The sequence below is a fragment of the Micropterus salmoides genome, unplaced genomic scaffold (genome assembly GCF_014851395.1).
Source record: "Micropterus salmoides isolate LMB-PRFRI ecotype aquatic unplaced genomic scaffold, ASM1485139v1 Ms_hic_scaffold_21, whole genome shotgun sequence".
Taxonomy (NCBI): Eukaryota; Metazoa; Chordata; class Actinopteri; order Centrarchiformes; family Centrarchidae; genus Micropterus; species Micropterus salmoides.
In genome coordinates, this window is record NW_024041262.1 from 26301024 (window position 1) to 26318717 (window position 17694).

The 17694-nt window shown below is 39.0% G+C and overlaps 1 protein-coding gene across 1 annotated transcript; it reads right to left on the reverse strand.

The window, feature by feature from the left end:
• Nucleotides 1–2093: 2093 nt before the first annotated feature.
• Nucleotides 2094–10319, reverse strand: LOC119916635 (neoverrucotoxin subunit alpha-like). The gene is made up of 4 exons (XM_038736690.1): nt 10161–10319; nt 5921–6020; nt 4115–5563; nt 2094–3568 (listed from the first exon to the last, which is right to left on the reverse strand). Exons 2-4 carry the CDS (start codon nt 5994–5996, stop codon nt 3018–3020), a joined length of 2076 nt encoding a protein of 691 aa, XP_038592618.1. The 5' UTR covers nt 5997–6020; nt 10161–10319; the 3' UTR covers nt 2094–3017.
• Nucleotides 10320–17694: the final 7375 nt, after the last annotated feature.

Below are 17694 nucleotides of genomic sequence, written 5' to 3' on the forward strand. Positions count from 1 at the left end.
GCTGTGTCTAACCTGGATTAAGTTACTGCTAATGCTAACAGACCATTTCTTACTCCTTCTGTTTTACATTGAAAAACACTAAAACTGCACAAACAGGGGGCGGCTTTTATTGTGAAGAAGCCACAGGAAACACAATGCATTTGTCAAGCAGTGGGCTGATTGTACTATTTGCAACAGATGGACAAATAAAGAAACAAAGGAAAAGAAACTGAAACATAACTTCACCCCACACACAGCCAATTTTGGTTCTGTATAAAAAGAGTATTTAATTAATTTTTTTATACAGTTTAAAATCTGTATAAAAATCTTTACAATCTGTCCAACATTTGACTCAATCCTTGGACCCACAGTGTGGATTAGCAGACGTGCCCATTTATATATACAGAGCGAACAACACATAACAGTAAAATTACACCATAAAGAAATAGAATATTGAGTAAATAAAGTACAAATATATATGAAGAATATAAACAAAGAAAACTTACCTTCACCAGCAGCTCAGTGATGTTGTTATGAAGAGGAACCGGATCCCTGAAACACAGAGTACATCTCATACTACTCTAGTACCAGTACTACTCGAGTAATACTGCTGCTGCTAATATATCCTGATTTTCTTATTACCAGTGCTGTGGTAACCTTTTTGCCCTGGGTTTCACCTGTCAGGGTGAACCTGATTTTTACCTGGAACTTAAAACCAAGTCTGAATCTTCAAACAGATTTCTGAAGAAATGCGGACTGACCAAAATGCCCTCACAATTAAGAAACGTCCTCACTACATTGGTATAAAACTGAAATTCAGGGCCGTGCAGAGACCTTTGAAAGGGCAGGTGCTCAAAGTATAAAAAGGGCACATGGAACATGAATTTAAATAGGGCTGTTCTCAAAATATTGATACAGAAAATATTGTGATGTATTCCTTGCTGATATGCAAATACACATGCTTCTGTATCGACACATCAGCAAATGCTGTGACGCACTTTTGAAAAAGAAACAGGGAATACCCAACTCTGTGGCCTGACAGGGAACAGTTGCTGGTGAAGGGTTGCTGGGGATGTTGCTGCTGCTGGTGTTGTTGTTGAGCCAATGACGTTTAAGGATTTTCAACAGGCCAATTTTAAGTAATAGTAATAATAATAATTTTAGTATAGTAATAATATAGTTCAAACATTAAGAATGCTGTGTACACTACAGGACCAGTCTTGTAAAACTCTACTTCAGGATATTTTGTGTTTCCTTACCTCCCAGTACTGCTTTGGTAGACATTAAACTCGGCCCAGATCTGCTCAAACAGGGATGAGCAACAGCAACCTGCACTGGACACGAATGCACCACAGACCGTCTGATGCTTTTGCTCCACAATCGTTTTAATATTGTGAAACGTTTACTGTGTGTGTTGATGCTTTACTTAAGTAAAAGTAATAATTCCACACTGAAAAAATACTCAGTAAAATGTCCCTGTAAAGCAGGATGTTGCTGTTGTAGTTGTTGAGCTGGAGCGCATTCTGAACTGTTCAGTTTCAGACTGCAGCTGATGATTCTTTTCATTCTGGATCAATCTGCTGATTATTTCCTCCATGAATCGATTGATTGTTTGGTTTGATTCTGCCCTCACAGTTACTTAGAGCCCAAAGTGATGCCTTCACAGCGCTGTTGTGTCCAACCAGCAATCCAAAGCTCAACCTTACAGATGTTTCACAGGAAAAATGGTCAAAATAGTTTATTATCTGCCAACCGACTTATTAATCATTTCATTATACCATATTTCCATGTGTTTTGTGTGTAAAACTATCACTTTGTAAAGTAACTAATCGTGTCCTCTGAGATGTGGCGGAGTGGAAGTAGAGTAGAACTGTTCATGGTGTTACTTTTAAAACCTCACGCTGGCAAATGAAAAGCTCTTTTAAGACTGGAATTAAAACAAACATTTAACTTCTAAATTCTACTTAAAGACAACAGTATATAATCTCAACAAAGTTTTTAAGAATTCAGATTTCCAGCACGTGAGCCTGATGGATGAAGTGAGACAGGAGACTTTAGGATTATAAAAAACAATCATAGCAACGAGTCAATGAATCACAGTTCCACACCAGTAATGATCTGTCAATTTATTTTTAATAATAAGTTGAGTAAATACTGTATATAACTGTCTGCAGACATAATTGCAGTGGTGTATCATATTTTATGTTAATATACACAGGAAAGTACACACTGCTGGAGAGAAGAGAAAATGCACTTAAAAATAAAATATTAAGGAAAACAGAGGTGTGTCCTGAAGTACTGCATGAAAAAAATCTTTCCAGGATGGCAAAAAGGTCGCAGAACTCCGCCTCTTCCTGCTTACTCAAACTACAAGAAGTAGCAGCAGAGAAAAAGAAGTAGAGCCCACACATCAGCATCCTTTATTAACAAAGTGTAAAATCTTTTTAGGGACATTGTGATTGTTTTGTTGAATTCTGTAGCTTCCATGCAGCTTTTCTAATTATATAATTCACATAAAAATGCTTGGATGAAATGTGGCTTTGTGCTTCTTTGTGTTTCTGTTGCATATTAACTTTTGAAAGAAAGATCAAGCATCCTTCGACATTAATGAGCTGTCTTGAACCACTTACTTACTTACCTTCAGAACAAGCTATTTAAAATAAATCTATGTGCAGCACAATGAGAGCTGAAATGCACTAATAATATAAAAGTAGCTTAAAATGAACAGAAAAACAATTAAACTGTTCAACACAGGTATTTATGTCCCCTGATGGTACTGCTACACTGAAGACAGAACTGGTGAGGGAAAAAAGGTGAGAACAAAGTCTGACTACGAATCCACAAAATGATTTGTGATTGAACAATAAACTATAATAACAACAATGATAATATTCATGAGTGGGAGGGCCATATTTAGTAGGAAGCTTTATATTAAATTGTTATGTGACTATCATAATGGTGCTTCACAATAACAACGTATGAAACAATCATTTTGTGATCAAACTGAACTGAACTTGAAGTGAATCATGTGGTGCAGATTACAGACACAGGAGTACGTAGTTGTGTTCATAGAAAGTCCCAAAGCCTGGATAAACTGGCTCAGAGAATTTGTTGCGGAAGGTGTGGAGGTGACTCAGTGTGTCACCTGAGACATTATAGAAGGACAGACTGCCAGCAGGCCAGTCCAGATACACTCCCAGTCGAGTGCTGCCAGTAGCAGGAACAGAAATATTTTGGGACTGACTATTATGCCATGCACAGAGAGTATCACCTGGTGGGGACCCTGTGTGGTCTAAACTCCAGGACATGATATTGCGTCCAAGTCCACACTGGCCATAATTTCCTTTCCTAAACAGGCCTTTGTAGGTGACACCAACAGCAACCCCTTCAACTGAGCCAGTACTCCACTCCACCTCCCAGTAGCAGCGCCCGGTCAGCCCCTCTCTGCACAGAACCTGAGCGTAATAATCAAATCTCTGCGGGAGGTCAGGATACGACTGCCTTGCTCCACATGTTGCCTTCTTGTTCCCCTTAGACAGAGTGAGGTGGTTGTGCGCAGTGTCTGGGTCCAGAGTGAGATCACAGGAATCTGATGGAGAGAACGAGACGTCATCATCGTTACAAGCATCCCTCCCTAGTTCACAAGCTACATTTGTGGATTATTATGAACATATTTTAAACGATAGGCTCATATTTTGTAACATTCACTCACATGCTCATATGTTCTTAATATCAACAGTGGAGGAAAGTAAATATTTACTCAGTAACTGTACTTCAGTACAATGTTCAGATGGGAATATTAAATATACTTTTTACTACATTTATTTGACAGATTTAGATTCCACATAAACACATCAGATAAGCTTGTTGAACAACACATTGTTAAATATTAAACCAGCAGACAAACATAATCAGTGTGTAGCTGTGTCTCTTTGTCACGTTTCAGATAACTGTTAACTGAGAACTTTGTACTTGAGATTTCTTTTTAAAGCAATTTCAGTGTAAGCGATAACAAAATCCACAGTATTTTCCTAAGAAAACCTCAAAACGGACTCTGTGAGTAATAAAAGTTACGGCAAATCAGGTTTCTGGAGAGTCATATGTTTTAGTCTAACAGGGAAAATAAAATACTTACACCAGATCAAATCTCTTTTATTGGCAATTGTCTCCACAGGAGGGAGGGTGAAAAATGCATTAGTCACCAGGATGCCCTTCCTGTAATGGTAGATGGTTGCTCCGGTGTTTTTCTTATTTTCAGTGGCAGCTATGAGGAAACAGAATTGGCTGTTGTTCTTCAGTGTTTTGGTAAGATCCTGGAAAGCTTTGGCCTTTTCTCTCATTTTGATTAAAACTTCATCTGAGTAGTACCACGGCTCTTCATTGGAAGATTCTGACTTAACTGACTCAAAGTATTTGGCCATTTCATCAAGGCAGGGGTCAGCACTTTCCAGGGAGGTGAAAACAAAGCACAGAGCCTCCTCTACACCAAGAACCTCTCTGTCCAGCTCTGACTGACTGTGGACGATCTTTGTTCCCTCCATCATCTCTACACAGGACCTGATGATGTTGATTTCTCTCTTTTTATCTTCCATCCACTTGGTTAGTTTCTCATGGCTGAACGGTGACTTGTTTCTGTCTTCAAAGACTTTTTCTAATTCGCTCTCGCCTTCTTTACCATCGCGGATGGAAGGAACTTTTTTCTCCATTGTCTGTCTGAGGTTAGCTGCATAGTAATGACACAGTTTCTGGAAACTTCTCAACTTTTCTTTGATTGGTGGAAAATCTTGAACCACTTTGTCTTCCAGCAAATCGTTGCTTAATTTTTCCAGATGATGCAGGTCCTCCAGAGCATTTTGAGCCTTTCTCACTAGTCCAACACTGATTGCACTCACCAGCTCAGCAGCTTTGCGAACTAAATTCTTCAGTGGCATCAGCCAGACCTTCAGTGGAACACTGTTCTCTCCACTTTCTCCCAGCAGCTTTGGAAGTTGTACATAGGTCTTCACTGCATCTACAAATGTTGTAGGGTTGCTTTCAAGAATGAAGTCTCCGTAGAATTTGCAGGAGAATTTAGCAGCCAAAGCTTTTTCTTCTTCATTCAGTTTGATGTCAACTTTCCCCTCAACATTAAATGAGGGGATCTTCTTTATCACAGCTTCCATTTTGCCCTTGATGTTCTGAACGCTGCTGGCGTCTAACTTCTCACTGTCAAACACAAAGAAAGCGTTTGCTCCATAAAGGATGCCTGTGACTACATGAGTTGCAGAGCCCTTCTGAATAACATCTGTCTGTTTGGTACTCATGGTTAAATGGTCGATCATTGACAACTGCTTGAAGTTGGTGGTGGCTTTGTACTGAAACGTAACTCTCCTCTGATTCTTGGATTTCTTCTTATCATTCAGATACTTGGCAGATCCTCCAACTTCAATCAGTCCACTCATGAAACTGACCTTCAGAGACGCATCAACATCCAGCAGAAAGGACTTGGATTCAATGGAGTCTGATGTAGAAATTTCAAATGCACTGCCGTGCTGATAGCTTACAACTGTATTGTCTTTTAGAGTTTTATCATCCAAAGTCAAACCTATAAAAAATGTAAAACATCAGTCATCTGATAAAGCAGGAACATCCTTTTGTTAATATAAAGTCACACTAAGCTAATCATAAACATTTTGATTTCTGCATGTTGCAGCTTCTTATCCAGCCAGCAGTTCTCTAAACAGCTAATTTAACTATTGCATGATTCATTGTCTCAATTGACCTAATTAATAAAGGAATTATAGGACTGTGTAACAATGCAACAATAAAACTTCCTCTATCAGCATCACTAAAATCAGTGAGTATTTTAAAATAGTGTTACTGCTTCATGAAATTATTTCAAAGCTCATGTAATCAGAGATAATATTTGTTTAATGTCAAGACTGTTAATGTCAAGTCTCACCTGGGATTAGTTGATCTTTCCGAGCATCGTAGAGCATTCCTAGGGTGAAAGGTCGACCCAGAGCAGCTATCTCCATGGTACCTGAAGATATTTCTCCAACCTGTTGAGAAACATCAAGTAAGTGACAACACGGCCGTTAGTACTTCATTTAAACTTCCATGTAATCACTCATGAAATAATTACTTTTCTATTGCCTATTTGTGAATGGGTTGCAACCTTACATCAAAAACCAACGACCTGCCGGTTCTGGGAACAGCCACTATTCTACTACTTATGTGAAAGAATCGTGTCGGATTTTTGGCATGCATGCTATCTCACCTCTCTCTACTCTCACCTACTGATTCTGAACCGTACATACAGCGACAATACCGTAGCAAATGATATGGAGTCCACTAACACCAAAAAACATCAAGGTTCCTGCACAACACAGACTTCAACGCAGGATATAAGGATATAAAAACAACAGAAGTTTTACGTGCTGAAACCCGTCAGACCAAACAAGAATTAGATTGTTAGGTCGGGTAAAACCATGGGTCATCATCTGGAACTGAAAAAAAGGACCCAAAGTTGGCTTTCATCTTGTTGGACTAGTAAACTAACATGACTGCGAAGCATGCAAATTATATTGTTAATTTGTGCTTTAGTTGGCTCAAGTTAGATAATGTTAGCTTGCTGGCTAATGCCGACCAGTTGCTACCGTTTTCTGTTGCAAAATACTACAGCTTCAAGTTATTATCACAAACTGGCTAAGGGAATGTGACAAAGGCTACGTTCAGACTGCAGGCCAATGTGACCCAAATCCAATTTTTTTGCCTATATGTGACTCAGACCTGATCTTTTTATGACAGTGTGAACAGGCCAAGTCACATGGAATCTGATCGTTTCTAGTTCGGAATTGGGCCACTTCCATATGTGGTCCAAATCCGATTCAGATTGGATCTATTTAAATGTGACCTGAGTCTGGACACTGGAAAAAAAATCAGATCTGGGAAAAAATTGAGAATTGAGCATTAAGGCCTACAGTCTGAACATAGCCAAAGAGAGTTTACACAAGATCAGAGGTGGGAGTAAGTAACACATGTCCAAATCTTAAGCAACTATACACAAAATGTTTCTATTATTTAGTCTACTATTGGCATCACTGATAATTGAAATGTGGTTGCAAAAAAGTAGAGTAATAGAAACGTGCCTAACGGTAACCTCTTATCATTCCTGTAAAATTCGCTCAAAACACCTATTCACACCTATATCCAAAGTAAATAGAATGCAGTTTTGCATTTTTTGGGCTTCTCTGAGAGATAACACTCTGAAGAGTCCAACCCAAATGTCAGAATCACTATAAGTGCTACGGGAATTGATTAATATAAGTTTAAACACACTAAAAGTAATATATTTTTTGTCTCCTCTTGAAAAAGTTTACTTACAAATGCATGCAGACAACTACATACAATTGATCAGCGTATTAAGTTACGTGAGTTAAGTTAAGTTAAATGAGGCTTCATAGGTGTGTCGTGTCAATTTTGCCTAGGTATGTTACGTGCCTATAGTCACGTAACATACCTTTATTTATAGGTTCTATATTGGTGGATGAAGTTAAATATTGTGGTGGTCGTGTTTTTGAGCTGCAGACCTTGCACACCGCTGTTCTTTCCTTTCTACTGTCATCAAAACATAATCCTTGAATGTCTGTGTTGTACACGTAACATTAACGGTCTTTTTCTACACTGCTAGTTATGAAGATCGGGGCTGCTATGTGAAAGCACACATGGTTACAGGATTATACTGCACATGTTGGAATGAGCGAATGCAAGTATTTCATAAAAAATAATTTTCAAGTCATCTGTCTCAAGTCATGAACACCAAATCAAAGTCAAGTCAAGTCTTTTGTCTGTTTTAGTCAAGCAAGTCTTCAAATTTGTGACTCCACCTCTGCGCAAGATACTAACTTAAAACAAGAATAATTTATTAAACTAAAGTACACAAAATTAACGAGGTGTGGAAATAACAATGTAAGCAGTGCATGAATGTGTGGCATATGGTGTAGGATTGAACTCGCCCAAGATGGAAAGTAGACTCCTTTGATCTGTGCCGTTGAGCCAATCAGATTTCAGCAAAAACAAGGATCAGTCCAAGTTGTGAGGGGCCACTCAAATCTCCCCTCAATATTGAAAGCATTCACTGCAGCCGGCCAGCGCAGCGGTGGATCATAAAGTGACACATTAGTAACTGAAAAATAAAAACTCTTCACCACTGGCCGGTTCGGCCTGAAATCAACCGAAATGAATGTTCCCGAATTCCCAGACTGACTGTAACAATAGTCATACATACAGTTAGTTTAAGCCATTTTCTTACTTAAACGTGGCCGTAAAAGTAAAATATAAAACATTTCCTTCATAACCTTCTTTTGCTCGCACCTATACCTACAAATCTCAAAACGTTTAGTCGGGGCTGAACTCAGCCCAGGGTGGAGTCACAATCACAATAGAAAAAGAAAGAAGAAAAAGAAACATGTGGTGCCGAAAATCTAAGAATTAAGTTGAAAAAAATGAGGCAGCTAAATGCGCCTAATTAGCTGGCCTCTTTCTGGGTGGAAAGGTGATGTGGCAGGTGCAGGTGAGGCAAGACCCAGCACAGAGACAGGTGCGTGATAAGTGATAAGTAATGCATTTATTAGACCTTATTAGGTCTATTATATATATTATAAACAACAATGTGTTATCACACAAAGACAACGTTGTTCTATAAGGGAGGAATCTCTATGTCTGTTTATATATTAGCTGTTAAGGTCAGTGGAGGTGATGCAGAGGTACAGGGTGATGACGATCCCAGTCATGTTGATGAGGAGGATGAGAAGAAAAGGAGGAGCTGCAGGAGGAGGAGGAGGAGAAGGACAATGGAACCAGAAAAACAGTGACAGGTACAGGGGCCTGTGCAGGACTGCATACGTAATCATATTATGCATTGATAGAAATAGAAAATGGATTATTGGTAGTCATTTTTATTACTGATGTTCTTCTAAATAACACAAGCAGGGTCCAGCACAGGGGAAGCTCATCCTCTCTGTCAGAACCAATAAATCCACGTCAGAACCATTTTGAGTTTTAAGTCAAGTACTTCAGTAAAATACTGATTCTCCAATTTGTTTAAAGAGCTGACATACAGATTTTAAATTAATCACAGAAATCCTTTTGAGTTTGAGGGCCAGTATTTTTCAGGCATTGGCAAATAGAGTCTAAAATTAGAAATTAGACAAATTTTAAGATTTGCTACTATTATTATTCTAACGTGATCTCTGTGTCTGTTTTTCAAGGTGACTTAAGAAAATATTAAATTCATAATCAAACACGTTTTTTATTTGTATTTTGATAAATTAATTGTTAATTAATTGTTAATTAATCGAGTAGTAAAAAAATCTTAAGAAAAATCAATGAATCAGTTGTTAGATTAATAAAAAAAAAATCATTAATAATTGTTAGGCGCAGCCCTAGTCGACTGTTCACAGTGACCATGCAGCACTATTAACAAAATCAGTTTGGAAGAGACAAAAGTTAGATTTGGAGTCCTCCGTTATATTGAGATAGGAATTTAAATATAAATGGAATCACCTTCTTAAATTCAGCTTTAAAGGAAATTTTGCCAGTTTCAGATTTGTCAAACTGCTATTCTATTTGTGAAAATACAAAAAAGGACAATTTAAATTAATTTTTTTTTTACATGTAGACCGCAGTGGACCAGGTCCTGATCAAAGCCCACCAGTTGTCCTTATTGTGGTCTTACCTATGCCTGAAGTATCCTGTTCATTATTATATCGATTAAAACTTAAAAGATCTCCTCTGCTTTTGAAGCCTTTTTCCATTTTCAAAGTACAATAATATGTTTAGCAAACCTGAAAGTGGGTTTACAGCGTCAAGGCTTTACCTGAAATGCCTAAACAAGAGGTGTTGGTTGCTCAGCAATGTAAAATAAGATTTTCCTTAGCTGCAGAATCAGAAGCTGATAAACTACATGATTCACATATACCATTATCACTAAAGGAGGCAGAGGAACAACTAAACATTTGGGACACAAAGGAAGAGAGAGCAGGAGAAGGAGAGGACTGTAAGAGCTTTAGCAGGACTACTGTCAGATTAAAGGTATGGCAGATAATTAGCCACTGTAATAAAGAATCTAACACATTTAACTGGGTTTAGCAAACAAACACAAGCACGGGAAATGAGACAATCTTACAAGCTTACCGTACCCGTCAGCACCTGAACAGACAAGTTGTGCGTGAGTCTTCCTGACTTCCAGCTGGAACTGGAACTCTGATGCTCTGTGATGCTGCAAGATTTATATCCTGTCAGATTCTCTTTTCTGCTGCCTCCTCCCATGACACTCCTCCAGACATGACAACTACCATTTGTAACAGCCATGAGATGAGGCCTGCAGTCAGATTATTTGTTTTTCTGTAAAGAACAGGGAAATAATGAGAGAGGAAGCAGGTAGTGTCAAGGGCGTCACTTTGTGTTGAAAAGGGGTGGGGACACAATGTCTCAGATTAGGGTGTGACATTACACTTGAGATCTACGCTCTGAGATGTGATGACGCACAATATTGGGTTCACTATAACAAGATGAGAGGATATTTTCACACTATTTTGATGAAATATCCAATGTTGAAATATGTGACCCCAGAATCTTTTTTGCATCATTTCATTTCTGCATTCTGGAGAAGTTTGTGCACTAATTGGTTTTGTGCTTCTGTCCCTCACTCCTGTCAGACTTTATTATACATGTTTATGTTTTAACTGGACTTTGACTGCATACTTCATGCACACATTCCCCTTTATAGACCCAGGCCTCAAAGGTCTCAGATGCAGAAATTTGTCACAATTAGACACAATGACAATAGTATGAATGTAAAACATTCATACAATAACTGCGGCTGTTTCAGGGGAGGTGGGCAACTGCCTTGAACATTTGGAGGCGGAAACACCTGCGCAAACCGTCAGAAGGAGAAAGAAGAGGGAAGTCAGTGAGTTAGTAATTGACAAAGTGCAGTGAGCAGAGTGCAAAGGATGCAGGAGTGACTGTAATATACAGGTACACATACATGCATGCACACAGTGCGATCAAGCATAGTGCAGTGGATGCTGGAATAAATGAGTATTACAGAAAGTATTACAGTAAAAAAAACTGGCTAAACTTTCCTCAAATTACCCCATTTCCTGCCATTTTAACAAACTTATTTCACCAAGCAGTTTAGAGGTAACATCATGCTAACAGTATAGCCTTATATTGTGACTTCCTAAAGCACTAACACATTGTTTTTTCCAGACTTGTCTGTAATTGTTTAGACTCAACAATCATGACTCCTTAAACATACAAAAGTCACTCTGAACTGTTTTTTATACTTAAATGTGCTCATCACTTATTCAATGGGCCTCTCACCATCACAGGATGAGTAAAATGGATGACTCTTGATGTGTGGTCACATGACCAATTTATTTTATGGTTGCCGAGAATCAAGGGCTGGCCCATTTTCACAGGTACAAAACTTTTTTACACATTCACACATTTGAATGTAAAAGTACAAAACATTTTCACAAGTACAAAACTTTTTCACACAGCTAAAATACATTTGGGAGTAGCAGCGTGTCAAACATGTGTTTGACCAACATGTCAAATCATTTTACATGCTTCTTCAATTTCAGAAATATGGCCAAACTCAGATCTGTTGTATCACAACCTGAGCTAGGGATGATCATTTATGCATTTGAAGTGAAGGCTCCGACACTGTGAACGTTCTTCCTTCAGACGTACATTCAGTGGTATCTGACGCCTTTAAAAAGCAGCTGAAGACTCTTTTGGCCTTTGCCTCGTGCTGTCTAATGTGTGTAATCTTGTGTGTTTTTAAGATGTTATCGCTCAAGTGTTGTTGTTCTGTTTACTGTGACCTTGCTCTGTAAAAGGTGCTATAGTAAATAAACTTAATTTACAACAGTCCTTTCAACCTGAATCAATGAGAAGTGTCATCTGTACAAATGTAAAGTGACTTACACGCACATTGGTCTGCATACTGCACAATTGTGTGTCACAAGACCGTATTTTCCTGAGCTTTAACCTTACTCTAACACAGTGGTTCTCAACTTTCTCTGGGCCAGCCCCCCCCCTCATCCATTACCCAGGTCCCTAACTGCCCCCCATCAAAAGAGATGTGGGCTACTTGCCTTGAACATTGTTGATTATTGCTGATTGTTTATTGGTTGTTGTTGAAGTTGTTATTTTTGTATTTAAAAACATTTTTTAAAAAGCACATAATTGAATGAATAACAATGTACTTCTTACTGTCCCAGTGAAGAAAAAAGCTATGTGAATAGTAATGATATATAAGTGAATGTTCCTTCCAGAAACTGTGTGTGAACTTAATAAGCAGGGGGCCTGGAGCTCTTCCCCCAGAACGTTTTGAGCATTAGACTTAATTTCCTGCATTCTGGTGAAAATTTCTGACAATTCAAAATATATAAACGTAATAATAATATAATGCAGGGGGGAAACGAAACTAAGTAACAACACCTGTGATCAGGTATAAATCTCAGTAAATCGCAGTGAAGTAAACTGGCAGGTTTTAATGTTGCAGACCAAGTAGTTGAAAGTTTAAACTCGTATTGTTGTGAATCTTTGGTGTAAACTCACCTTAACATTTTTAACTCAACAAACGTCCCCAAAGAGCATCTCAGCGCCCCCCTTTCCAATATATTGTTTCCAGCACCCCTGTTGTCCTCTGAACACCCCATGGGGGATGTAACCACTCCCTTTGAAAGGGGGCAGCAATAGGGACGAGACCATTTAAATTCTCTCTCAGTGCAATTTCGGTTAGGGAGGAGGTGACCTAATTGAATGTCACTGTAATTCTCCAAAAATGACCATTAAATCCAAACTGACTTCCTGTTCGGTTAAGGCAATGGCTTCAAGAGGCTTTTTTGGTACATCTGCCACAGAAATTTCGTGAATGTAGGTGAAACCTGCCATGGAGGCTGCTTTGTTGAAGGTCACTTCCTGTTGCCAGCAGGTTGCGCAGTGACTATGGGTGAATATTGGCATGTAGATGTTTTCAAGGCTGGACTCTTCAAACACGCAAAATTTGGTACAGAACTGAGCATGTACAAAAACGTGGAACTGAACTGCCAGTGCCATTAACCGAAAACTCACTAGAGACAGACAAACGCTTTGAGTTTTTGAGCCTTGTTTGGCCACCAAAAATTAGATTACGTTGAAAAGAAAGAAAATTGCAAAGACGGATAAAACTCACAATCTTTCACTTTGTTAAAGGTTTTCTGAGAAAGTTTTGAAATGCATATAGCCACCCTACACAAAGTGGTTCATCACAGTAAATGCCAGTAAATGACACCTCTCAGATTTTCTCCTTTACAAAGAGGCTGAAGAAGAGGCTGCACAGCTGACAAGGCGAATCGATGGACGTCGGCTCTGGTGAAGGATCGATACTTCAAGGCGAGGAGTCCGTCTGGTGTTGTGTCGCGAGAGGTAGTAGACTGGATGATTCACGGCTAGGAGGAGTTGTACGGTTTGGAGGGCGATTCAAATTACTTTGTGACTCATTAAGCTTACAAGGGACAAGTATTTGATATCTCAATTGGCATCTCCTGTGAGAGTTTGTTTTGTGAGCTGAAGCAGCAGGCAGCTCCCCAACGAGGGATGGGCTATGCCGCCGAAGGGGAAAACTAGTGATGGTGCTGGGAGTAATGACAAAAAGTCCAGACAATCTGAAAAAAGAGATAGATCTGACAATGGAAGTGGAAGTGAGAGTGACGAGTCCCAAAGCACAAGGAAAATGCCAAGATCTGAAGAGGAGGGTGGATTTAGGATGATAGTTAAATTCAAAGATAAAAGTGACAAAGCCTTAAACCCACTCAGACTATCGGAGGAGCTAAAAAACAAAATGGGAAAAGTTCTAAATGTTAAAATGATGATGAATGGGAATATACTTGTTTTTGCAGAAGTGATAATCAGAGGTTGAATGCCCTTAAAGTTCGGCATTTGCTTAACAGGCCTGTTGAATGTTTTATTCCTGGTCAGGCTAAAAATGCTAAAGGAGTGATCTATGTAAGCCTTGAGATAGAAGAGAGTGACATCTTGAAGAATTTAAAGGGAGCTGAGGTTGAAGCTGTACGGAGATTCAAAGAAACCGGTACTGCTGTGCTATTAACATTCAAGCAAGATATTGTGCCAGCAAGGGTTAGCCTTGGATATATTAGCTTGCCAGTAAGAAAGTATATTCGTCCCCCACTGCGTTGTTACAATTGTCAACGCTATGGCCATGTAGCAGCAGCATGCGGAGGGAAAAAAGATGTGGGAAGTGTGGAGGAAGCCATGACTTTATTCAATGTAAAGCTGATATAGTCAAGTGCTGTAACTGTGGCGGAAATCATGTATCTTCATTTAGGGGGTGTGAGCATCATGTTAGAGCTGTAGGAGTAGAGAAATTGAGAGTTGAAGGCAAAATATCATATGCAGATGGCCTGAAGAAAGTGAGGGGAACGGGGGAACCCAGTCATTCCTGGCATTCATGGTAGATGTTCTGTGGGCAGTTAGAGACCAAACCAGAAGATCTGACGTTATTAAAGTGGTGGTGGATGCTGCAGAGAGATTTCTGGAAGAGGCATGTATGGGTCCTGAAGAGTTGCACAAGTATATGAGACAGAAACTGGAAGTTTATGAAAGAGGTAGGGGAAAACAAAAGATCACTGACAGTAATGAGGAATGTACTGGGGAAAGAAACATGGACATAAATGATGATAGTTAAATTGCTGATGTTTTACATCTTACAATGGAATGCATGGAGTTTGATGGCTAATGGACAGGAACTTAAGAGATTTGTTGATGAATTTAAGGATCTACCAGAGGTGATATGTATTCAGGAAACTTGGCTTAAACCATGCTTAGATTTTGTGATTCCTGGATATGAAAGTAACAGATATGATAGAAAAGGAAAGTCTGGGGGAGGGTGTGCAACATTTATAAGATCAGATGTACAGTATCAAAATGTAGAGATAATGTCTAAACTAGAATGTGTTATAGTAAGAGTTTGGGGACAGCACAGGTGGATTAACATAATAAACATGTATAATCCTTGTTTGCAAATAAATCTAAGCGAGTTGGAGTGGGTTATGGAACAAGTAGGGACACCGGTCATTTGGGTGGGGGATTTTAACTCTCACAACCCTCTTTGGGGTAGCAGAATAAAAGATAATAATGGGAGCACTATAGAGGAATTTATGGACAGGTGGAGATTAGTTTGTTTAAATGATGGCAGGCCAACTAGATTTGATATTAGAACAGGAAATGTTTCATATATAGATTTGGCATTAGCATCCAGTGAACTAGCTAGGGTTGGAGAGTGGGATTCTTTGGACAGATATACAATAGGGAGTGATCATTACCCAATATTATTGAGGTTTGGGAAAACTTTATTGAGTGAAGAACAGGGTAACCAAAACTTATTTAATTATATATATATATTTTTTTTCTGAAAAGTGTAACAAAACTATAGAGGAAGTAAATGAGGAAGGGACAATAGAGGAATGGAATAGCAGCTTATGTGAAATAATTATGAAAAGTGCAATTGAATCTATCCCGATAAAGAAGTGTTCTAAAAGGAAAATTAGTGTGCCATGGTGGAACAAGGACTGTGATAAAGCAGTAAGAGACAGGAATTGTGGGTATAGAGCATTGAGGAAACATCCAACAGAAGATAAAGCAGTAGAATATAAAAGACTGCGAGCCAAAGCACGCAGAGTGATTAAGACTGCAAAAAAAGAGTGCTGGAGAAAATACTGTGGAAAACTAGGGGCAGAGACTGCAGTAACAGAAATATGGCGGGCAGTACATCGTATGGCAGGAAGTAATAGGAAAAGGAAAATGCCAGTTTTAGAGGAGGGAGGATTGTTTGCTACAAGTGATTTGGATAAAGCAAAGCTATGTGAAAATAACTTTAGAGCTGTTCACAGTGGAGCTAACATTGGTGAAGCAGGTATAAGGAAAAGAAATGAGATATTAGAGCAAAATTGATACAAACTTGAGATAAATAATGATAATTCTGATGTGGGAAATTTATTTTTCTCATTAGAAGAATTGCACAGGGCAATTGGAAAAGGAAGGAAAACAGCCCCGGGAAAGGATGGTGTTAGCTATGAGATTGTTAAGAATCTTAGTGACATAGTTTTGGAGGAAATCTTGGCCTTAATGAATCACATATGGCAAGAGGGAAGTCTACCTAGCACATGGAAGCATGCACTGGTGGTTCCAATATTGAAACCAGGGAAAGACGCTTATAAGGCAGGATCATACAGGCCCATTGCACTGACATCAGTCCTATGTAAAATAATGGAAAGGATGGTTACAGACAGATTGGTTTATAAGTTAGAGAAGAAGGGATGGTTTACATCAGTACAAAGTGGATTCCGTAGAGGGAGAAGTACCATGGATGCCGTTACGTCCCTTGACAGTGATATAAAGAAAGCAATGGTGAATAGAGAAGTATTAATGGCGGTGTTTATTGATATTGAAAAGGCGTATGACATGCTATGGAAGGAGGGGCTTGTCATAAAACTATATGAGGCTGGAGTCAGAGGGAGGATGATTAACTGGATACAAGACTTCTTGAAGGACAGGAGAATTCAAGTTAGGGTTGCAAATGCTTTATCAGCTGGTACAGGTATCGATAACGGAACTCCTCAGGGTAGCGTGATAAGCCCAGTCCTTTTCAATATTATGATAAATGATATATTTGAAGAAATTGGGAATAGTTTTGGAAAATCTCTTTTTGCAGATGATGGGGCCATCTGGAAAAGGGGCAGGAATGTCAAACAAATAACTGAGCAAATGCAAGTAGCTCTGAACAAAGTAACTAGTTGGGGTGAAAAGTGGGGGTTGAGGATATCAGTGGAGAAATCAAAGTATATAATATTTGGTAATAAGAAAACTGAATGTGGTGGTTTATTTTTGTATGAACAAGCAATTGAGAGGGTTAAAGAGTTCAAATTTTTGGGTGTGCATTTGGATGAGAAGCTAACACGGAAAAAGCAGATAGATAATGTTGTAAATAAGTGTGAAAAGGTAATAAATGTAATGCGTTCCCTCTCAGGTAGCACATGGGGTGCAGGCAGAGATACTCAACTAATGATCTACAGGGCAATGATAAGATCTAGACTGGATTATGGATGTGTGTGTTATGGGACAGCCGCTGATACACATTTAAAGAGGCTGGAAGTAATACAAGCTAAGGCACTGAGACTATGTTGCGGGGCCCTCCGTACAACTCCAGTCCCAGCTTTGTTGGTAGAGATGGGGGAAATGCCATTGTCAATTAGACGGGAGAAATTGGCAATGCAGTATATTGTTAAATTATGGGCACATAAAGGAGAACACCCTACAAAAATAGTTCTAATAATGCGTGGGAGTGGGGATCAGGGAAAAGGAGGAAGGAATGTTTTATGTTTAACATCAGAAAAAAACTGAGGAACTGGGACTGAAGGAGGAAGGGTGGCCCCGCAAGTGTACTGGTCAGTTGTACCACCGTGGTTGATGTCCATACCAGAAATAGATCTTAGTATAATGGATAACATCAAACATCATGAAGGCACAGAGTATCCCAATATGGTAAAGCGAAGACTGGAAAATCAGTGGGGAACTTACCTTCAGATATATACAGATGGATCCCAAGATCCACAAACTGGGAAGTCAGGCTTTGCTTTTTATATCCCACAATATGAATAT